Source organism: Dendrobates tinctorius, unplaced genomic scaffold (genome assembly GCF_039654945.1).
Source record: "Dendrobates tinctorius isolate UK_male_01 unplaced genomic scaffold, ASM3965494v1 ptg000161l, whole genome shotgun sequence".
NCBI classification, from domain to species: domain Eukaryota; kingdom Metazoa; phylum Chordata; class Amphibia; order Anura; family Dendrobatidae; genus Dendrobates; species Dendrobates tinctorius.
The window spans coordinates 231,072-255,431 of NW_027361828.1; the positions used below are offsets into that span (position 1 = coordinate 231,072).

The 24,360-nt window shown below is 46.8% G+C and overlaps 1 protein-coding gene across 2 annotated transcripts in view; it reads left to right on the forward strand.

The window, feature by feature from the left end:
- The window catches only part of ELMOD2 (ELMO domain containing 2), a 56,503-nt gene extending 35,839 nt beyond the window's left edge, over positions 1-20,664 (forward strand). For both annotated transcript variants that reach the window (XM_073549763.1, XM_073549762.1), the window contains one exon: positions 20,169-20,664. In XM_073549763.1, the coding sequence (XP_073405864.1) occupies positions 20,169-20,308 (140 nt within the window). In that variant the 3' untranslated portion in view covers positions 20,309-20,664. The remainder of the gene's footprint in view (positions 1-20,168) is intronic.
- The last annotated feature ends 3,696 nt before the right edge of the window (positions 20,665-24,360 follow it).

Genomic DNA, 24,360 nt, shown 5'->3' on the forward strand with positions numbered 1-24,360 from the left:
GGACAAGCCTCATAGAAGCCGTCAATCAGACCCTGGGGGTTGAGGATGATCCCACAGCGGCTACGGGGCATAAAGTGGCATTTAAGCGAGTGAAGCGCCCACACGGAATTTTTTTCCTCTCACCCGGAGTTTGAGGACATACTGCAGCGGCACAGAGAACGTCCAGACAGGCGTTTCTCGGGTCAAAAGGCACTCGAAACAAGGTATCCGTTTGCTCCGGACCTCCGTAAAAGATGGATGGAATCCCCGATGGTGGATCCTTCTGTTTCGCACCTAGCAACTAAGACCCTGCTATCCATCCCTAGTGTTTCCTCGATTAAGGATCCCACGGATCGCCTTATACAGAGCTTAGCTCGCTCAGTATATGAGGTGTCAGGGTCAGCACTCGCTCCCTCGTTCGCAGCAACTTGGGTAGCCAAGGCTATGATAACATGGTCAGAAACATTAAACAAGGACGCGCAGGAGCAGGATCTACCTGCAGAGATTTCGGAGGTCGCAGGTCAGGTGGCGATGGCCGGAGACTATGTAATCGATGCGTCTTTGGATGCGGCCAATTGCTCGGCACTTGCTGCCGCTAATGCAATTTCGTTCAGAAGAGCCCTATGGTTAAGGACATGGCGAGCCGATTCTTCTTCTAAGGAGTCCTTGACTTCCCTGCCTTATCAGGGTGGCCGCCTATTTTGGGAGAAGTTGGATAAACTTATCTCCGACTCCACAGAAGGAAGGAGCGGGTTTCTCCCTCAACAAAGGGTCAAACCGCTTTTTCGTTACCCGTTTCAGGCACATTTTCGGGCCTTTCGCAACACCGGGTGGACTACAGCGGCCAATTTCGCCGCCTCAGGCCGCCCAAACCAGGATAGGGAGCGGCAGGTCTCATATAGAGCCAACCCATTGGGGAGATTGGGTACTCAGCAGCCCAGATCGAGGGGATCCAGATCCCAAAAGATCGTCAGCCAAATGACTTGAGGCCTTTACCAGACGACACCGGCAAGGTGGGCGGCCGCCTACTCTGGTTTTTCCACGTCTGGGCCAATGTCGCTCATGACGCATGGGTAAAGGAATTGGTGGCCTCAGGTTACAAAATAGAATTTGTCAGATACCCGCCAAGACGGTTTTTTCCTTCTCGGCTTCCCAGAGTGGATGCCCAGGCAAAGGCTCTATTGGGAGCCATCAAATCGCTCCAGCACAACGGAGTCATTGTTCCAGTTCCGGAACACGAAAAAAATCAGGGGTTCTATTCCAACCTTTTTGCGGTTCCCAAAAAGGACTGGTCTGTCAGGCCTGTTTTAGTCCTGAAGCTTCTGAGCAAATTCATCAGGATCAGACATTTCCGGATGGAGTCTCTCCGGTCAGTCATATCGGCCATGGGGCAGGGAGAATACTTGGCCTCAATAGATATCCAGGACGCATATCTGCATATTCCCACTTTTCCTCCTCATCAGAGGTTTCTACGCTTCGCCATCAGCGATCTACGTTTTCAGTTCGCAGCACTACCCTTCGGGCTAGCCACGGCCCCCAGAGTGTTCACAATGGTTATGGTAGTTGTCATGGCCATACTGCATTCTCGAGGCATAGTTGTCTTTCCTTATCTGGACGACCGCTTGGTCAAAGGCCCTTCAATACGGGCATACGAGGAAAATGTCAACATCACGCCAGATACTCTTGCCCAGCTCAAAGGATCTCCTTCCTAGGAATGATTCTCGACACTCGCCGAGGGTTGGTAATTCTCCCTCAGGAAAACGTGCTAGCACTCCGGCAGGGAGTCCGGGCACTTCGGCAAGCGGTCCCTCATACCATCCGATCCGGGATGAGGAGTCTAGGGAAAATGGTGGCAGCAATGGAACCGGTACCGTTCGCCCAGTTCCATCTTCGCCCCCTGCAGCACGCCCTTTTGTCAGCTTGGGACAAGAATCCCTTCACGCTCGTCCGGCAGTGCTGACTGTCCTTTCAAGTCAGGCAGTCGCTCGGATGGTGGTTAACCAGTTCCTCTCTGACCCAGGGGAAACCCTTTCCCCCCAGACCATTGGTTGGTGATGACAACTGACACCAGTCTCCTCGGCTGGGGAGCGGTGTTTCGCCACCACACGACCCAGGGACGGTGGTCGCCACAGGAGGCACGCCTCCCGATCAACTTATTGGAGATACGAGCAATTCGGCTGGCTCTGCAAAAGTTTCATCACTTTCTAGCAGGCCGCCCTGTCCGGATTCAGTCAGACAACACCACGGCAGTGGCTTACATAAATCACCAAGGGGGCACCCGCAGCAGAGTAACCATGCGCGAGGTGGGGCACGTTCTGCAGTGGGCCGAAGCAAACCACTCGATGATTTCGGCTGTCCACATCCCGGGTGTGGAAAATTGGGCGGCAGACTTTCTAAGCCGGCAGGGTCTTGCGTCTGGAGAGTGGTCTCTACATCCCGAAGTCTTCCAGCAGATTTGTCAGCTGTGGGGAACTCCGGATGTGGACCTGATGGCGTCCAGAGTGAACGCCAAGGTGCCCACATATGTCGCTCGGGCCAGGGACCCGCAGGCACGCGTTGGTTCTGCCATGGAACCAGTTTCGCCTCCCATATCTATTTCCCCCGCTGACACTACTACCGATTGTCAAGACGTAAGGGGTCCCGGCGATTCTGCTGGCCCCAGACTGGCTCCCGTCGAGCATGGTACGCAGATCTAATGCAGCTGCTCGCCAGCGTTCCTTGGCGCCTGCCAGAGCGCCCAGATCTACTTTCTCAAGGGCCGATTTGCCACCCGAACTCAGGGGCCCTGTGTTTGATGGCATGGCCGTTGAATCTTGGATTCTAACCCAGGCAGGGTTCGGGAGCAAGGTGGTCGCTACAATGATTAGCGCCCGAAAGCCTGCTTCAGCACGAATTTACCACCACACCTGGAAGGTGTTTTTTGCTTGGTGTCGAGGCCGCAGTGTTTCTCTGCTGACATTTTCGATCCCCAACATCTTGACTTTTCTCCAGTCGGGCCTAGACTCGGGCTTCGCCCCAAGCTCCCTCAGGTGACAAATATCGGCCTTATCCGTCCTGTTCCAGCGCAGAATTGCTACCAATCTGCAGGTGAAGACATTCATCCAGGTAGTCTCCCACTTGGCACCTCCCTATAAGGCACCTATGGATGCTTGGGACCTTAACCTGGTCCTAAGTGTTCTGCAGGAAGCTTCATTTGAACCGCTTCAGGATATCTCCTTGAGGTACCTTTCCAGGAAAGTGGTGTTCCTAGTTGCCATCAGTTCTATCTGGCGGGTTTCAGAACTGGCAGCCCTATCCTGCCAAGCCCCGTTACTCACTTTCCATAAGGATAAGGTGGTGCTCAGACCAGCCCCTCCTTTTCTGCCGAAAGTTGTGTCCTCTTTTCACATTAATGAAGATGTTGTCTTGCCTTTATTTTGTCCAGCACCGGTGCACCGTGTGGAAAAGGCTCTTCACACGTTAGACCTGGTAAGAGCCCTCCGGAGGTACGTGTCGAGGACGGCACCCTTTCGTCAGACGGACACGCTGTTCGTTCTCCCCGAATGGCGCAGGAAGGGACTCAAAATCGACCATAGCCAAATGGATTTGTTTGACTATTCAGGAGTCCTACCGCATTAAAGGCACGCCGATTCCAGCAGGGTTCAGAGCGCACTCTACTCGGGCAGTGGGCGCCTCTTGGGTGCTTCGGCACCAGGCTTCGACGGAACAGGTCTGCAAGGCAGCAACCTGGTCCAGCCTGCACACATTTGCACACATTTGCCAAACATTATAATATCCATGCTCAGGCCTCGGCGGATGCGAGCCTGGGTAGAAGGATTCTCCAAGCAGCGGTGGCGCAGCTTTAATCAAGAGGTGCATGTAGCTTGGATCGGTGAGTCAATCTCCCACCCAGGGACTGCTTTAGGACGTCCCACAGTATCTGTGTCCCCCAATGAGGCGAAGGAGAAACATGGAGACGCTCATTGGGGGACACAGCACCCACCCTATTAGCCAGTTGGCTCTTGTTTTGTTTAAATTTCTATGCATTTACTAATTTGATATAAGGGTGGTGTTTTGGACATGTTGTACCTGTATTAAGGCTGATTTTGTTGTCCTCCTACTGCTTTGGCACCAAACTGATTTCCGCCCGCAATAGGGGCGAGGGTGTATAAGGCGGAGGAGAAGCTAACCTCTTTTTTTCACTTAGTGTCAGCCTCCTAGCGGCAGAAGCATACACCCACAGTATCTGTGTCCCCCAATGAGCGTCTCGGAGAAAAGGATTTTACTGTGAGTTATCACAAAAATCCATGTTTCCCTCTGTCAACCACGCCTCCAGAAGAAGAATCTATCAAAACGTACGTTGGGGTGGGTGGCAGGTCTTGTGCGGTTCCTCTACTAAGGTAATTAATCTAGAGAAGCACTTTATTTTGATCACATTAGCTAGCAATATGTACATGTACTTAGGTATTTTGTCTTGATTTATTTAATGGTGATCCTTTAGCTTAACAGTTATTGTATACTGGTAAAGTTTATAGACACTTTAGCACTTTGCATTGGCGTTATTTGCACATTACCTGCGGTGTACTAAGTGTCATGTGGCACCTTATATGTTGTAAAGGGAAAAAGTCCATATAAAAATTGTCTTTAAACTCTGACTTTGTTTAGCTTCTGTGATTTCTTATATCTAGTTAGGAATCAAGCGTGATCTGTTTTGACTAGAGGCATCATTATAATTGGACTTACTATATTATTGTAATGAATTTGTAAGATTAATAAAATGTATTTTTAAACCATACATTCTTTTGCCTATCCATTCTGGTGGGAGGCTTTTGGTGCATGCTATGTGCACACGTTGCGAATTTTCCGCACAGAATCTGCATCTCTTTGCAGAAAACGCAGGCCAAAATGCTTGCAGATTTCTTGCGTAATTGATGCTGATTTCTTGTGGATTACTTGCGGAATTGTTGTGGATTGTCATGCGTTTTTTGTTGTGCGGATTTGCCTTACTCAATGTTTAGTTAATGGGTGCAGAAACGCTGCGTTTCGAATTGACATGCTGCGAAAAATAAAACGCTGCAAATTCACGCGCATTTTTCCCCGGCATGTGCACAGCAATTCTCAAATTCTCATTGACTATCATTGGTACTTTACTACACTGTGGATTTGATGCAGTTCCAGGCATTCAAAAACGCTGCAGAAATGCATCAAAATCAGCAACGTGTGCACACAGCCTTACCGTGACCAAAATAGTGTAATCTCGGAAAACATTGCTTTCTCCATATAGTTAAATAAAAAGTAAACAAGAAGTTGTCTGTACTCAAAATTATACCAATAAAAGCTACATCCTGCATTGGGAAAAAAAAGCTCTCATACATTCAAAATATAAAGTCATGAGTCCTATAAAAAAAATTGTAGATTTACATTTTTATTTTTATTTTACCATTAATGTGAATGGTGTCGCTCAAAACAGCAATTAGTCTCACAAGTTTTTATATGGCTTTATTGATAGGAAAAATGTTATGGTTCTTGAAAGCGCATGGTCACGCAGCTTTTTTTCAAATATTTTCAGTACCGGTTCACTCTGAAAAGAAAAAACACTTGAAAGACTCTTCTTGATAATTTTTATTAAAAAATAGCTTCTTGTTCGAGCTTTTTAAGATTTAATATTCGCTTCATGTTTCTAAAAACACTAAGCGTTTAAAAGATTTGACTGTAGTATTTTTCTGGCTTTTTCTGCTGTGAAAATACTGCAGACTTTACAATAGAAGTTAATAGACACCACAAAAAATCTTGAACATCTTTTTTAGCATTTTGTAAGTGTTTTTTAGGTGTTTTCATAGTGCTGTATAAAGTCAATTCCTCCTATAAAAAATGTATATGTGCACAGTAACCACACCTCCTTGTCACTCAATGCTTAGGTGCCAGTAGTAACTAGATTACAATGGGCACCAGAACAAACTTTTGACTAGGTCCCCCATCGCTCACCCCTCAACCACACGTCATTCTGTGGCACCTCTACCCCCACTCATGTGCTGCACTATGTGTACCCCACCTCAGCATGCAGGTCACACAAACTTGGAGCCGAGTCAAGTGTGAGAGAGATGCCGGCAGCCAATCAGCGCTGAGTTTCCTGTCTGCTAAACGCTGATAGGCTGAACCAAGAAGCATTTGCCCCCGAGCAGCAGGGACTGAAGCTGCCTGAGATCAGTAATTAGTTTGGCCATGTGTGCCGCTGCCAGTACAGTCCTAAACATCGTAAAGAAGGCCAGCCTGGGGGGAACATGCCCTCCTTCCCTTCCCAACCCAACCCCACATCCCAGTGCGTGGATTGATTAGCTTAGTGACGCTCTGTCACAAAGGTGCAGGCGATCACAGAGGCTGCAGTGCTGGAGGGAGGCTCGCTGCCTGCTTCTCTTGTAACTGCAGGAGTAGCCACGCTCCTTCTTCACTCAATGGAACCTGCTGGCTCTGTGTGGGTCCTCCAGGCCCTTCTGGGCCCGGTCACAATCCCACTCCTTGCCACTGCAATTGTTCTACTTCTGATGGGTTCCAACATTTCTGGTTACAGCTTACAAAAAAATTAACTCTCTAAAATTTAACCTTTATTATAAATACTAGATACTCAAATATATCTTAGATGAACATATAAAATAAATATGTATTACCACAGAAAAAAAACAATTACCAAATTATACCCAAGAATATAACCTGTGTCTTTCCCTAGATGGCCCTACCTGCCCGTGGAGGGTGGCACCCTATTAATCACGCAGATGGCGCCCCTGCTCAGCGATGACTGACCCTGTCAGGTCCTATTCATTGCTAACCATAAATGTTACTAACTTAGCAGGATAATATAGAGCAATAGAGGAGGGCTTTTCATATGGGGCTAATTTCTGATGACTTATAACTTTTAAAAGACCATAAATAAAATAGTAAGAAATATAAACAAGTTTAGTCCTCTGCATCTCTTCCTATATATCGCCTCAAATGTTTTATCTCACCTTGCCCCTCCTGGCAATACCCCCAGTCATACTCAGAATGTTCACTTTTGGGCAGATTTTCGCTAACCCTCCACCTTTCAGTCTTAGGAAATCCCGTTCTGCCTAGGTGATCAGGGAACCAGAATGCTCCGGTCAGAGGTGTTCCACTGCGGTCATAGCGATCTGGGCCCTTGAATGTAATATATTAGCAGGAACTACAGTTGTGGCCAAAAGTATTGACACCCCTGCAATTCTGTCAGATAATACTCAGTTTCTTCCTGAAAATGATTGCAAACACAAATTCTTTGGTATTATTATCTTCATTTAATTTGTCTTAAATGAAAAAACACAAAAGAGAAAGAAGCAAAAAGCAAAACATTGATCATTTCACACAAAACTCCAAAAATGGGCCAGACAAAAGTATTGGCACCCTCAGCCTAATACTTTGTTGCACAACCTTTAGCCAAAATAACTGCGACCAACCGCTTCCCGTAACCATCAATGAGTTTCTTACAATGCTCTGCTGGAATTTTAGACCATTCTTCTTTGGCAAACTGCTCCAGGTCCCTGATACTTGAAGGGTGCCTTCTCCAAACTGCCATTTTTAGATCTCTCCACAGGTGTTCTATGGGATTCAGGTCTGGACTCATTGCTGGCCACCTTACAAGTCTCCAGTGCTTTCTCTCAAACCATTTTCTAGTGCTTTTTGAAGTGTGTTTTGGGTTATTGTCCTGCTGGAAGACCCTTGACCTCTGAGGGAGACCCAGCTTTCTCACACTAGGCCCTACATTATGCTGCAAAATTTGTTGGTAGTCTTCAGACTTCATTATGCCATGCACACGGTCAAGCAGTCCAGTGCCAGAGGCAGCAAAGCAACCCTGAAACATCAGGGAACCTCCTCCATGTTTGACTGTAGGGACCGTGTTCTTTTCTTTGAATGCCTCTTTTTTTCTCCTGTATTCTCTGTGTTGATGCCTTTGCCCTAAAAGCTCTACTTTGTCTCATCTGACCAGAGAACATTCTTCCAAAACGTTTTAGGCTTTTTCAGGTAAGTTTTGGCAAACTCCAGCCTGGCTTTTTTATGTCTCGGGGTAAGAAGTGGGGTCTTCCTGGGTCTCCTACCATACAGTCCTTTTCATTCAGATGCCGACGGATAGTACGGGTTGACACTGTTGTACACTCGGACTGCAGGGCAGCTGAACTTGTTTGGATGTTAGTCGAGGTTCTTTTTCCAACATCGGCACAATCTTGCGTTGAAATCTCTTGTCAATTTTTCTTTTCCGTCCACATCTAGGGAGGTTAGCCACAGTGCCATGGGCTTTAAACTTCTTGATGACACTGCGCACGGTAGTCACAGGAATTCAGGTCTTTGGAGATGGACTTGTAGCCTTGAGATTGCTCATGCTTCCTCACAATTTGGTTTCTCAAGTCCTCAGACAGTTCTTTGGTCTTCTTTCTTTTCCCAATGCTCAATGTGGTGCACACAAGGACACAGGACAGAGGTTGAGTCATCTTTAATCCATGTCAACTGGCTGCAAGTGTGATTTATTTATTACCAACACCTGTTAGGTGCCACAGGTAAGTTACAGGTGCTGTTAATTACACAAATTAGAGAAGCATCACATGATTTTTCGAACAGTGCCAATACTTTTGTCCACCCTCTTTTTTATGTTTGGTGTGGAATTATATCCAATTTGGCTTTAGGACAATTCTTTTTGTGTTTTTTCATTTAAGACAAATTAAATGAAGATAATAATAACAAAGAATTTGTGTTTGCAATCGTTTTCAGGAAGAAACTGAGTATTATCTGACAGAATTGCAGGGGTGTCAATACTTTTGGCCACAACTGTATGTATAAAGCCATTATAGGAAAGTAACCCCATGATTGCCATGTCATAGATTAGGCAGGGTTGCACATATTGACACAGCGTAAATCTAAGTATACATATATATTGGACCCTTGGATGCTTTGCACCCATACATGAATGACATGTTTACAGTGCTGCTCTCTCCTCTTTGTTCCAGTAGCCAGAAATAGTTCTGCTCCTTATGTACACATATGACGTCTTTTTCTGAAAAGGCACTTAAAATAGATGGGCGTGTTTTAGAGTATATAACCTAAATAAACATCTTTTGGGTATTGAGAGTGTATAGAGCAGATTCCAGAGCTGTGAGCTGTCCCCTCGCCCCACGTGAAAATTGCTGACTTCTTACAGCACCGATGGAAGCTAGAACCTATTGATGCTGTTTAACCACCTAAATGTTTTGTATATCTATTGCAATTTTATGGGGAAAGTCTGCACTTAACCCCTTAACAACAGCTGATGCCCCCTTTTAACAGCGGCAGTTAAGGGTACCTGTTGCTCAGCGCCGCTTTTTAACGGCACTGAGAAATAAGTTAAAAATGCTCCCAAGCATCTGAAAATCTCTGGAGTCTCGGCGATCGGGGGTAGCCGAGACCCCGTAGAACATGATTCGGGTCAGTTTTTACCAACCCCAGTGTTTTGATCACCATTGACCGCCAAAAAAAGTCAGATTTCCTATTTATTTCTCTCCCCTCTGATATGATCTAGCACATCAGAGGAGAGAGAAATGGGGTCCCCTGAGGCCCCCCCAGTACCTCTGGTGGCCCCCGGTCCCTCCGGCTGTGTCCCCCGGCCCTTGGTGTCTTCTTCCCGGAAGAAAATGACAGGAGCATGCGCAAGTGCACCCGCCGAGATCTGCCAGCTGGCACCCGGCAACAATAGGGGATTTCTCCTATTGGTTAATTTTGATCTCAGTGATAGACCCTATAACAATGATCAAAATAAAAAAAATAGTGAATCAAACCCCCCTTTATCACCCCCTTAGTTAGGTAAAAATAAAATAAAAAAATGTATATTTTTCCAATAGGGTAAGGAGCTAGAGCTATAGTTAGTGTTGGAGCTAGTGTTAGAGCTAGAGTTGAAGTTAGGGTTGTGTTGGGGTTAGGGTTGTGGTTAGACTTATAGTTAGGGGTGTGTTGGGGTTAGGGTCGTGTTATGGTTGGAGATAGTATTGGGGGGTTTCCACTGTTTAGTTACATCAAGGGGTCTCCAAACACCAAATGGGGCACTCCATTGATGCCATTCAATTTTGCCTTCAAAAAGTCAAATGGTGCTCCCTCCCTTCTGAGCCCTGCCATGCGCCCAAACAGTGGCTTTCCTCCACATACGGGGTATCGACGTACTCAGGAGAAATTGCACAACAAACTTTGTGGTCCATTTTCTCCTGATACCCTTGTGAAAATAAAAAACTTTGGTTCCAAGGTAAATTTTTTGTGAAAAAAGTACTCATAAAATGTTTATTTTTTCCTTCCACATTGCTTTAGTTCTCGTGAAGCACCTGAATGGTTAATAAACTTATTTGAATGTGGTTTTGAGCACCTTGAGGGGTGCAGTTTTTAGAATGATGTCACTTTTTGGTATTTTCTGTTATATTACCCCCCCAAAACTCCATCCAAATGTGATGTGGTCCCTAAAAAATGGTTTTGGAAATTTTTGTTGGAAAATTGAGAAATCGCTGGTCAACTTTTAACCCTTATAACGTCCTAACAAAAAAGAATTGTTTCCAAAATTGTGCTGATGTAAAGTAGACATGTGGGAAATGTTATTTATTCACTATTTTGTGCGATATGACTCTCTGATTTAAGGGTACAAAAATTAAATTTTGAAAATTGCAACATTTTTTAAATTTTTGGCAAATTTCCATTTTTTTCACAAGTAAACGCAAGTCATGTCGAAGAAATTTTACCACTAACATGAAATACAATATTTCATAAAAAAAAATCTCAGAAACTCTGAGGTCTGTTAAAGCGTTCTAGAGCTATAACCTCATAAAGTGACAGTGGTCAGAATTATAAAAATTGACCTGGTCATTAAGTACCAAATTGGCTCTGTCACGAAGTTCCTGCAAGAGAAGTTGATATTTAAGTATTTGAAACACACACCGCAGGTCAGTTTAATCTGCTTGTGAAAAAAAAAGCACCGTTGACATGAAATTTCTATAAATATCTTCCACTTCGCTGGAACTATGCCGGTGTGTGCGTCGTTTTGATGGTGCGGTGACCTGCGCCGAATGCAACGTGTTGCATTTTGTTGTGATCGCCACACCGTTAAAAAGACGCGTGTGGAGGCATCCGCATACATCGGCACGGCCTGCTTACTCAATGCTAAAGATAGTGTCAGTGGGTGGAGCTGAATGGAGGAAGTCCGCATCCCTCCGCAACTCCTCCATATGCTAGTGTGAAACTAGCCTAAGATGTTGCCTTTTTGCTGCATCAAAAACTCACTAAAAACTCATTGTTTCATTGTTTTGATGTAGGTGTGTGTAGGGGAATCCTTGGCCATCATCCACCTAAAAGAATGTGGAAAAAAAACTTACAAAGTTCAAATTGCCACTTTTTTCCTAAATAACAAAGCACATTTGGTAGCTCCGTCTTTTAAAATGCAAAATTATTTAACCCATAATTGAAATACCATAAAGAAAAAGAATCAAAACGGCAGAATTTTGTTTTACAATTGTCCAAGAAAATAACAGAATAAAAAGTGATCAGAAAGACAAATGCAACCCAAAATAGTAATAATAAAATAGATAACTAGCCCCGGAAAAAAGCAAGCTCTCATACAGATCAAAGTGTTATGCGTTTTAGAAAAAAAAAAAACTTTGAGTTTTTTGAAAAGCAGTTGGAGAGTTACCAGTTACAAGTTGCCCAGCGAATTTTGCAATGAACATCGTAGAAACAAAATCCAAAAAACCCGATGGCATTAATTTTCACTTTATCTCTTCACTTGCAATTTCTTTCCCACTTGTTATGGTAAAGTGAATGGTGTCTTTAAAAACTACAACCCATCCTATGAATAACAAGCCCTGATATGGCTATGTATATGGAAAGAGAAAGTTGGGAAGTTTTTTTAGTATGGGGTGCATGTTAGTATAGAATAGAAAACAGGCTTAGTCAGAAAAAGGGGTTAAACAATATTTTATTTTCCTATTCTGCGTCCATCGGCCTAAGGATAGCTCCTTAATTAGTGCTGGATTCTATCGTCCCCTTTAAGTTTGTAGATTTTTAGCCCAGGAGAGGCATGTTTCTTAAATATTAGGATTAGGGTCTTGTCAGAGAAAGGTACACCTTTTCATGGTTGGTGGGCAAGTTTTTGGTGGTTCTTTTCCTGCACAAAATTCATTGTTTCCATTTGCGCCTTTAAGTCCATTTTGTACATTCTGGCCTTTTTTGTTCTTTGTATATATTAAGTTCTCCACTGTGGTCATGATTTAGGGTTTCCAGATGTTTGCACCTGATTCATCATTAGAGACGTTTCGAAAAGTTGCAAAATTTGATGCAAATGTACTACAGACCCCCCTACCACTGGAGTGTTTTTATCTATGCCATTCGATTTTGAGCAATTTCTGCAACATTTTGAAAAAAGATGCAAGTTTTTGTTAACTGCTTCATGACAGGAGCTTTTTCAATTTTTCGTTTTTGTTTTTAGCTCCCTTTCTTTCCAAAGCCATACCTTTTTTATTTTTCCGTCAATATGGCCATGTGAGGGCTTATTTTTTGCGGGACGAGTTGTACTTTTGAACGACACCATTCGTTTTAGCATATCGTTAACTCGAAAATGGGAAAAAATTCCAAGTGCCGAGAAATTGCAAAAAAAGTGCAATCCCACACTTATTTTTTGTTTGGCTTTTTGCTAGGTTCACTAAATGCTAAAACTGACCAGCCATTATGATTCTCCAGGTCATTATGAGTTCATAGACACCAAACATGTCTAGGTTCTCTTTTATCTAAGTGGTGAAAAAAATTCCAAAGTTTGCTAAAAAAAAAAGAAAAAAAATTGCGCCATTTTCCAAAACCCGTAGCGTCTCCATTTTTCTCCTTCGCCTCATTGGGGGACACAGATACTGTGGGTGTATGCTTCTGCCGCTAGGAGGCTGACACTAAGTGAAAAAAAGAGGTTAGCTCCTCCGTCGTATACACCCTCGCCCCTATTGTGGGCGGAACTCCGTTTTTTGCTTAGTGTCCATGGAGGCACACACGTCTGGTTTCGCTCCAGACTTTTTCTTTTTTTTTTTTTTCCATGAAGATGGGACAGGGGGGACGGACCCTATTGAAAGGGTCCGATCTCCCCAAACCATCAACGGGTGAGCACGTGTTGAGTATCGTCTCCACGTATCCTCTCCCTCACCTTGGGACATATCTGGGCTGTTTTCCCCCAGACCTTTTTTTATTTTATTTTTACCGTCTATGAAGATGAGACAGGGGCAATGGATCCTATTGAAAGGGTCCGATTTCCCCAAACCATCAGCAGGCGAGCACGTGCAAGTGTCCCTCCACGTATCCTCTCCCGCGACGTGGGACACTATGCCGGACTTAGCCCTGACGACCCCTAGGTATTGAAACCATGGACTGTACAGAGGCACAAGACTAGTCCGTGCAGCCCCCACTGCTCCACCAATGCTTAGACTGCGGTGCTGCAAGGCGGCGGACGGTCCCTCTCCTCACCCCCTGAAGGGGTTAGATGGAGCTAGAGTGCCTGCACCGTCCTATTTTGTCAAGGCCCCCTCACATACCTGAGCTGGGGAGCTGAAGAGGATCGTCAGTGAGGAGAGGGCCTGGGAGGGCTCCTGCGGCGAAGATCCGGGGCTGGGGCCCTTAGCTGTCAGGTGCCATCGGCCAGTGGCTGCATAGCGGTGCGGGGAAGCCCGCGCCAGTAAGTAGTGCAATTTTTTTGTGGCGCCATGGAGTCGTCCCCCCCTCCCCCGTTGCGGGCAGGGGATAAATTGAGGCCGCGGCTTTAGCCGAAGCTAGGCCGCGACCGGAAGTTCACTTCCGGCGGCCCGTCCCCCAGGCCTGGGCGGCGGGGGATAAATTTAGTCCCCGGCTTCGGAGCGCGGCTAGGCCGCAGACCTGGAAATACCGCACCTGGACCAGTCTATATGCTGGCGGTCCGCCCCACGACTGGTGTCGTGCGATATTTGTGTGGAGGCATCCAGAAATGGGGGGGCACAGGACTAGGGTAAGTGCTGCCCGGGAGACCACAGGGAAAACGAGGTGCTACCTCCTTCCCCCAATCCCCAGCAGCGGACAGATACAGCATGTCTGAAGAAGCAGCATGCATCTCTTGTCGGTCTGCGTTTCCGCGGGCGCAGAACAAGCGATTATGCAAAGCCGGCGACTCCAAATGCGCCCCGGAGCCCTCCCCTGCGACCGAACCCACAATACTGGTGTGGGCAGACCACAGAGGACAAGGCTCGGGATTCCCGCTGTACAGCGCCCGCAACCCGACGCCTAACAGAACCTCAGTGTCCGTCCTCCCCTGCGACCGCGACCAGTGTGCCAAACCCCCCAGAGTGGGTCCTATCACTGTCACAGTTCATGCAATTGAGTCCCTTCAGGCCTCAGATGGCGGCAGGGACAGTGGCTCGCCGGCCTTAGAGGGGACCTCCACCTCACAAGAGCCCCTCGCCTGCAAGGGCCGCTCTCACTCCAGGCAGACCCGAGGGAAACAAATCCACACGGTGTCGCCCAGTCCATCCGGTGCCTTGGCATCCGTAAGTTCTGCTTCTCGCTCCCTGTCACCAGTGGTTGAAAGCGAGCAGACCTCAGAATGCGACTCAGACGAGCCCCTTGACCTGGATACTCCAACGTCACGCAGCGGCTACGGGGCATGAAGTGGCATTTAAGCAAGTGAAGCGCCCGCACAGAATTTTTTCCTCTCACCCGGAGTTTGAGGAAATAGTGCAGCGGCACAGAGAACGTCCAGACAGGCGTTTCTCGGGTCAAAAGGCACTCGAAACAAGGTATCTGTTTGCTCCGGACCTCCGTAAAAAATGGATGGAATCCCCGTTGTGGATCCTCCGGTTTCGCGCCTAGCCACTAAGACCCTGCTATCCGTCCCTAGTGTTTCCTCAATTAAGGATCCCACAGATCGCCCTATAGAGAGCGTAGCTCGCTCAGTATATGAGGCGTCAGGGTCAGCGCTCGCTCCCTCATTTGCAGCAACTTGGGTAGCCAAGGCTATGATGTCATGGTCAGAATCATTAAACAAGGTCGCGCAGGAGCAGGATCTAGCTGCAGAGATTTCGGAGGTCGCAGGTCAGATGGCGATGGCCAGAGACTATGTAATCAATGCGTTTTTGGATGCGGACAATTGCTCGGCACTTGCTGCCGCTAATGCAATTTCTATCAGAAGAGCCCTATGGTTAAGGACATCGCGAGCCGATTCTACTTCTAAGAAGTCCTTGACTTCCCTGCCTTATCAGTGTGGCCACCTATTTGGGGAGAAGTTGGATCAACTTATCTCCGACTCCACAGGAGGAAAGAGCGGGTTTCTCCCTCAACAAAAGGTCAAAACGCTTTTTCGTCACCCGTTTTCAGGCACGTTTTCGGGCCTTTCGCAACCCCGGGAGGACTACAGCGGCCAATTCCGCTGCCTGAGGCCGCCCCAACCAGGATAGGGAGTGGCAGGTCTCATATAGAGCCCACCCATTGGGGAGAATGCATACTCAGCAGCCCAGATCGAGGGGATCCAGATCCCAAAGATCATCGGCCAAATGACTCGAGGCCTTTACCAGACGACACCGGCAAGGTGGGCGGCCGCCTACTCTGGTTTCACTCTGTCTGGGTCAATGTCGCTCACAACGCATGGGGAAAGGAATAGGTGGCCTCGGGTTACAGAATAGAATTTGTCAGATATCCTCCAAGACGGTTTTTTTCTTCCCGGCTTCCCAGGGTGGATACCTAGGCAAGGGCTCTATTGGGAGTCATCAAATCACTCCAGCACAACAGAGTCATTGTTCCAGTGCCGGAACATGAAAGAGCTCAGGGGTTCTATTCCAACCTTTTTGCGGTTCCCGAAAAGGACGGGTCTGTCAGGCCTGTTTTGGACCTGAAGCTTCTGAACAAATTCATCAGGATCAAACATTTCCGGATGGAATCTCTCCGTTCAGTCATATCGGCCATGGAACAGTGAGAATACTTGGCCTCAATAGACATCCAGGACGCATATCTGCATATTCCCATTTTTCCTCATCAGAGGTTTCAACGCTTCACCATCGGCGATCAACATTTTCAGCTTGTAGCGCTGCCCTTCGGGCTAGCCACGGCTCCCAGAGTGTTCACAAAGGTTATGGCAGTTGTCATGGCCACACTGCATTCTTGAGGCATAGTCGTCTTGCCTTATCTGGACGACCTCTTGGTCAAGGGCCTGTCAATACGGGCATGCGAGGAAAAGGTCAACATCACGCTAGATACTCTTGCCCGCTTAGGATGGTTGGCAATGCAAAGAAGTCATCCCTTGTGCCAGCTCAGAGGATCTCCTTCCTAGGAATGATCTGCGACACTTGCCGAGGGTTGGTAATTCTCCCTCAGGAAAAGGCGCTAGCTCTCCGGCAGGGAGTCCGGACACCTCCAACCAGTCCCTCGTACCATCTGATCCGGGATGAGGATTCTAGGGAAAATGGTGGCAGCAATGGAAGCAATACCTGTCTCCCAGTTCCACCTTCGCCCCCTGCAGCAAACCCTCTTGTCAGCCTGGGACAAGAATTCTTTCACGCTCGATCAGGGGTGCCGACTGTCCTCTCAAGTCAGGCAGTCGCCCGGATGGTGGTTAACCAGTTCCTCTCTGGCCCAGGGGAAACCTTTACCCCCCAGATCATTGGCTGGTAATGACAACCGACGCCAGTCTCCTCGGTGGGGGAGCGGTGTTTCGCCACCACACAGCCCAGGAACAGTGGTCGCCACAGGAGGCAGGCCTCCCGATCAACTTATTGGAGAAACGAGCAATTCGGCTGGCTCTGCAGAAGTTTCTTCACTTTCTAGCAGGCCGCCCCATCTGGATTCAATCGGACAACGCCACGGCAGTGGCTTACATAAATCATCAAGGGGGCACCCGCACCAGAGCAACCATGCGCGAGGTGGAGCTCGTTCTTCAGTGGGCCGAAGCAAACCACTCGGTGATTTCGGCTGTCCACATTCCGGGGCATGGAAAATTGGGCGGCAGACTTTCTCAGCCGGCAGGGTCTTGCATCCGGAGAGTGGTCTCTACATCCCAAAGTTTTTCAGCAGATTTGTCAACTGTGGGAGGCTCCGGATGTGGACCTGATGGCTTCCAGAGTGAATGCCAAGGTGCCCACATATGTCGCTCAGGCCAGGGACCCGCAGGCATTCGCGGTGGACGCGTGGGTTCTGCCATGGAACCAGTTTCGCCTCCCATATCTATTTCCCCCACTGCCACTTCTTCTGAGAGTCATCAAAAAGATCAATACGGAAGGGGTGCCGGCAATCCTGCTGACCCCAGGCTGGCCCCGTCGAGCGTGGGACGCAGATCTAATGCAGCTGCTCGCCGACGTTCCTTGGCGCCTGCCAGAGCGCCCAGATCAACTGTATTAAGGGCCGATTTGCGACCCGAACTCAGGGACCCTGTGTTTGACGGCATGGCCGTTGAATCTTGGATTCTAACCCAGGCAGGGTTTGCGAGCGAGGTGGTCGCTACAATGATTAGCGCCCAGAAGCCTGCTTCAGCACGAATTTACCACCACACCTGGAAGGTGTTCTTTGCTTAGGTGTCGACGCCGCTGTGTTTCCCCGCTGGGATTCTCGATCCCCAACATCTTAGCTTTTCTCCAGTCGGGCTTAGAGATCCCGGATAGCTCAGTCGGCAGAGCATTAGACTCAGGCTTTGCCCCAGGTTCCCTCAGGAGACAAATATCGGCCTTATCTGTCCTGTTCCAGCGCAGAAATTGCTACCAATTTGCAGGTGAAGACTTTTCATTCAGGGAGTCTCCCACTTGGTACCTCCCTATAAGGCGCCTATGGACGCCTTGTACCTTAACATGGTCCTGTGTTCTGCAGGAAGCCCCATTTGAACCGCTTCAGGATATCTCTTTGAGGTACCTTTCCTGGAAAGTGGTGTTCCTAGTGGCCATCACTTCCATCAGGCAGGCTTCAGAGCTGGCGGCCCTATCCTGCCGAGCTCCGTTCCTCACTTTCCATAAGGATAATGTGGTCCTGAGACCAGCCCCTCCTTTTCTGCCGAAAGTCGTGTCCTCTTTTCACATTAATGAAGATGTTGTTTTGCCTTCATTTTGTCCAGCACCGGTGCGCCATGTGGAAAAGGCTCTTCACACGTTAGACCTGGTAAGAGCCCTCTGGAGGTACGTGTCGCGGACGGCACCCTTTCGTCAGACGGACACGCTGTTTGTGCTCCCCGAAGGGCGTAGGAAGGGACACGCTGCCTCAAAATCGACCATAGCCAGATGGATTCGTTGGACGATTCAGGAGTCCTACCGCATTAGAGGCACACCGATTCCAGCAGGGATCGGAGCGCACTCTACCCGGGCAGTGGGCGCCTTTTGGGCGCTTCGGCACCAGGCTTCGACGGAACAGGTTTGCAAGGCAGCAACCTGGTCCATCCTGCCAAACATTATAATATCCATGCTCAGGCCTCGGCGGATGCGAATCTGGATAGAAGGATTCTCCAAGCAGCGGTGGCGTACCTTTTAAACGACGTGCATGTAGCTTGGATCGGTGAGTCAATCTCCCACCCAGGGACTGCTTTAGGACGTCCCACAGTATCTGTGTCCCCCAATGAGGCGAAGGAGAAACATGGATTTTTGTGATAACTCACCGTAAAATCCTTTTCTCCGAGACGCTCATTGGGGGACACAGCACCCACCCTATTAGCCAGTTGGCTCTGATTCTGTTTAGTTAATACGCATTTATTTATGTGATATAAGGGTGGTCCTTTTCTGGACATGGTGTACTTGTATTATAGCTGATTTTGTTGTCCTCCTACTGCTTTGGCACCAAACTGAGTTCCGCCCGCAATAGGGGCGAGGGTGTATACGACGGAGGAGGAGCTAACCTCTTTTTTTCACTTAGTGTCAGCCTCCTAGCGGCAGAAGCATACACCTACAGTATCTGTGTCCCCCAATTAGCATCTCGGAGAAAAGGATTTTACGGTGAGTTATCACAAAAATCCATGTTTCGCGATCTCGGGTTGGGTGAGGACTTATTTTTTGCGTGCCGAGCTGACCTTTTTAATGATGCCACTTTTGTGCAGATACGTTCTTTTGATTGCCCATTATTGCATTTTAATGCAGTGTCGCGGCGACCAAAAAAAGCGTAATTCTGTTTTGATCTTTTTCTCGCTACGCTGTTTAGCCATCAGGTTAATCCTTTTTTTGTTGATAGATCGGGCAATTGTTAACGCGGCGATACAAAATATGTGTAGGTTTGATTTTTTATTGTTTCATTTTCATTGGGGCGAAAGGGGGGTGATTTGAACTTTTATTTATTTTTTTATATTTTTAAACACTTTTTTTTTTTTTTTTTTAACTTTTGGCATGCTTCATTAGCATAGGAGGCTAGAAGCTGCCATAGCATGATCGGCTCTGTTACATAGAGGTGATGCATAGCTCACCTCTATGTAGCTGAATTACAGCATTGCTATGAGCTCTGACCACAGGGTGGCGCTCATAGCAATCTGCATCAACAACCATAGAGGTCTCGAGGAGACCTCTAGTTGTGATGGCAACACAGCAATGACCCCCGATCACGTGACGGGGGTCGTCTCTGCGCGTATTTCCGGATCGGCGTCTTGAAGTGCATTTAAATGCCCGCTGTCAGTGTTTGACAGCGGCATTTAACTACTTAATAGGCACGGGCGGATCGCGATTCCGCTTGCGCCTATTGCGGGGACATGTCAGCTGTTGAAAACAGCTGACATGTCACGGCTTTGAGGTGGGCTCACCGCCGGAGCCCATCTCAAAGCAGGGGGATACTGCCAGCTGATGTACTTTTCCGTCAGCTGGCAGTAAGGGGTTAAAGACAGGAAAAAAAAACATTTTTTTACTTTGCGTAAAATTAGAATTCATGAAATGTGCGTACCTTTTAGAATTTGGCACATTAAACTACAGTGAATACCACAAGATAAGAAAAAAGAAAAGTTACTGTAAAGAAAAAAAAACAAACAAAAACACTTGATTAATCAGGCCCTATGTGCCTTCAATTTATGAGTTTATTCCAAACGGCAGTAATGCAGTTTGCACATGTCGTGGCATATACAGGGTGCTGCTATATTCCTTGGTTTGCATATAGTGTAATCATTGCAGCATTGACCTTCCAGGAGGTGCTTGTACATTTTTGTAATATTTGATTTTCTTATAACACACCTCTTTTAAAGTGTATCTTTTTTATTTTTTTAGGCTATCTTCTGTATGAATTTGACAAGTTCTGGTTTAAAGAAGAACCTGAGAGTATTATGCATTTCAACCAATACAGAGAAAAGTTCCATGATCAGATCAAGCATCTCCTCAGTGACCCCGATGTCATACTGACTCTTTAACAGCACTAACATAATCATAATTTATGTATTCGAGGCTCTGGCTATCTTGAATTATTTAATGAAAATGTCCTTTATGTATTGTTTTCATCAATGTGTATATTTGTTTTACTAAGGCTGACTGACAATCAGATTCTATGTATGTTTGTATGAAAATTGGGCAAAGTCATTATCATCACAATGGGTTTGCCCACCACTCCAGAGTTAACCTACTCTTCATCTCCCACGTAGTCTGATGCTATAAATGAATATTATTTTTGGAGTGCTAATAGGGACATCATCCATGTTTATGGTGCAGAGGCTACTGTAGAAAACTAAATTTTTTCCTAGTAACATTAAATAGAAGTTTATCAACCCATCACCTTTTTCCCAATTGACTGTGATCCTTCGTCATGTAATGAACCTGTCACGTATGATGATGCTATTATTCTGCAGATATATAGTTAATCTGCAGGTGAATAGTGTTAGGCTGGTTTCACATTTGCATATGGAGGAGCTGCAGAGGGCTGCAGACTTCCTCCGTGAAGCTCCACCCACGGCCGCACCTCCTCAGGTCAGCTCCGCTTCCATTGGCATGCGGCCTGCGTACCCTATCTTTAGCATTGGGTACGCAGGCCATGCGGATGTATGTGAATGCCGCCGCATGCGTCGTTTTGACGGTGCAGTGACCTGAGCCGAGCGCAACGTGTTGCAATTTGGTGCGGTTGCCGCACCGTCAAAACAACGCATGCAGAGGCATCCGCATACATCCGCACGGCCTGCGTTCCCAATGCTAAAGATAGGGTACGCAGGCCGCAAGCTGACAAAGGCGGAGCTGACCGGAGGAGGTGCGGCCGTGGGCAGAGTTTCACGGAGGAAGTCTGCATCCCTCCGCAGCTCCTCCATACGCAAATGTGAAACCAGCCTTAGAAAGGTGCAGTGCTGCTGTATTGAAAGTGGGGAGAAAATTAACTTTTTTCCTCCTAGTAGCCGGTGGCTTTCAGTCATAAAGGCATGCTAGCAAGTGTTCAGTCACTCCTCAGTACACCGTGATAAATACCTGTGAGCACACCGTGGCATTTACACTGCAGATCAGTGTGCCGGGGCGTGCTTACAACCATCACTTTCAGTGCTTTGAATGATGACTGTAGCGTTACCGGTAAGCCTGTAAAACTAAAATCCAGTGGCTCCCGGCAGGAATAAATTTAATTTTCTCCTGGGAACCTGCTTTCAGTATGGCAACTGGGCAGCTTTTTAACACAATTAACCCACAGATTAACCTTATATCGGCAGGTTAATAGCGTTATCTGATGCCATATGTTCCCTTTCAAAACCCATCAGTAATCTCTAGTCCATTAGCATTCTGGATTCAGGCCTTAAAAAAGGTTTGTATGTTTTCCACGGGTTATGTCTGTTTTCCATGTTAGTAGTGGTCTCCAAACTGTTTTGCAGTACTTGCTGCAGTTTCATCTGAATGAAATGATCTCTCACCAAGACGTTTCTTTTGGTGTTGGTGGGCTCCAACCTATGAAAGAGTGGATGAAGTCTGGATAACGTACCTACAATGAAAGGACTAAGGTGCCCTATAGGACAACCAGCTCATTACATTGGAACTCGATGTCAGAGGATCTGTTTATGTGATATTCCCTTTTCAATGCATTTTATTTTTACTGAATTTGCTGTTTGTGTTAACGTAATATCGTTTTTATTTCCATTCATGGGCACATACCTCAAACTACTCTAATGGTTATGATGTAGTTAAAAGCAGATGCCACCTTTAAGTAAGCACTCTTAAAGGGGATCTGTCACCCTTTTTATCCCCTATTAGCTGCCGGCATAGACATCGGGGGCTTATCTACAGCATTCTGTAATGCTGTAGATAAGCCCCCGATGTAACCTGAAAGAGAAGAAAAACACGTTATATTATACTCACCGAGGTGGGCGGTCCGGTCCGGCGCCTCCCTTCTTCATGCGATGACGTCCTCTTCTCCCGTCCTGAAATGGCTCCGGCGCAGGCGCATTGCTCGGCCCTGTTGAGGGCAGAGCAGAGTTCTGCAGTGCGCAGGCGCCAGACCTCTCCCGATGCCTGCGCACTGCAGGACTCTGCTCTGCCCTCAACAGGGCAGAGCAGTGCGCCTGCGCCGGAGCCATTACAGGATGGGAGAAGAGGACGTCATCGCATGAAGAAGGGAGGCGCCGGACGGGACGGCGACACCCATCGGACCGGACCGCCCACCTCTTTGAGTATAATATAACGTGTTTGTCTTCTCTTTCAGGTTACATCTGAGGCTTATCTACAGCATTACAGAATGCAGTAGATAAGCCCCCGATGTCTATGCCAGCAGCTGCAAAGCCAAAAAAAGGGTGACAGATTCCCTTTAAGAAATCTTTAATAATAACATACACATATTTGAATTTGTTTTATGTCTTTGGTTTATGTCTTTAGTTTAAAAATGGCCTGTCGGCTCCTGAAAAGCCTCTTGAAGTAGTATGGAAAGCATTGGTCATTTGAAAAAAAGGGACACTGAAGTCAGGCTTGCTCCAGGCAGCAAATTGTAGATTTACTTGCTGACACCATTGTGAGGAGTGAGGCTGTGAGAGGGCAGCATGTGAATACAATAGCCATCTGTGCTGCCTCACTTCATACTCATTGTAGTTACATATGCAGCAATGGAAGATGGGTTCCTGTGTATTCTGGAGTAGCAGCTGGCTAGAAGCAGCAGCATGAGCGATAACGCTGGCAAAACATTAAAGCACCACTCCAGCGGGGGGGGGGTTATTTAACTGCTGGGGTGGTGCTTAAATTCCAAGTTCCCTGCCCCCAGTCTGATACCAACCTTCCAGCGTTTTCGCTGCCACATCGGTCCATCTCCTGCAGTTTGTTACCTGCCGGCAGCTCCAGTGTTTCATGTCGTGAGCCAGAGGTTACTCTTGAATGCAGGTCTACTAGAGCCTCGTTCTGGCTCTCATAGATTTACATTGGGAGATTGTGATGTAGCTTCAAGTCAGCTAAGCTTAAAATAGATGATATCACCCAAAGTCCTGCAAGATTTGTGCACAAAGCTCCACTTACCTTCAAATGTTGTAAAGAGTCAGCCCCTTCACAGTTGGGATCTCACAACTAAGGAGACAATTTCACTGGATTTTGATCTCCTGTTAAAATGAAAGTAAAAATTTGTGTCCCTGTAATACTAAGAAAAATCATTTTGATTTATTATGAAGAAAGTTTTTAGTGTCACTTGTTTTTTCTTTTTTCTCCAAAATCAATGGGCTTTCTTAAAGTTAGTCTATTTTTTAATTGTTGAGTGCTGTCCATTGCTGGCAATGGGCTCAAATGTTTAACCTTATTACACTACTAATTCCTTGTACTATTACTTGCCATCGTGTGTTTTAGGTGAACTGTAATTCTTTCCTCCAAAACATGAGATAGTCTTTTGTTTTTTGACTGACAGCTCTTGCCCTGCACTGTTTTCAGTGGCGAGAGGAGGAAGAACCGCTACAAGATCTGTCTGGCAGTTCCTGTCTTCCCTTAAAACAAAAGGATCGGGCATTTAAAATTCCGTCATCTGTCAGGCGAGAGTCAGGTGCTCCCCATACACATGAGATGGTCGGCTGAAATCTTCTGCAGATTCGGACGACTTATCCCATCTCTTCTAATTAGAGAGGCCATTGCTCGCTTGTTCTTTAAAGATCACATGCTATTGGGCTAGCTTAATGTTTAGACCCTGAAATCAGATCTCTGCAGTATGTGGTGCTGGATCTAGCAATAAAGGTCTAGCCTGGAGACAGCCTCCTGAGGTCTTTGAAGAGTGGCATAGTCCCTTCTTCCCTAATGACTAAAAAGCGCAAATCAAAACATGTTTTGATATTTTTCACAATTTACAATCCATACCTTTAGTAAAATAATCACGTCAACCTCAATATTTCTTGACATTCAGAACTTGATTCAGACTCCTGATATTAAAGGCCTTGTTCTGCTGTCTTAGTTTGTGTTCCAGATCTAGAAGTGTAGAATTTACTAATCCACTTGAATTTCCTAAGTCATCTCAGTTTTCAGGTATCAGGCTGCCCTTTTC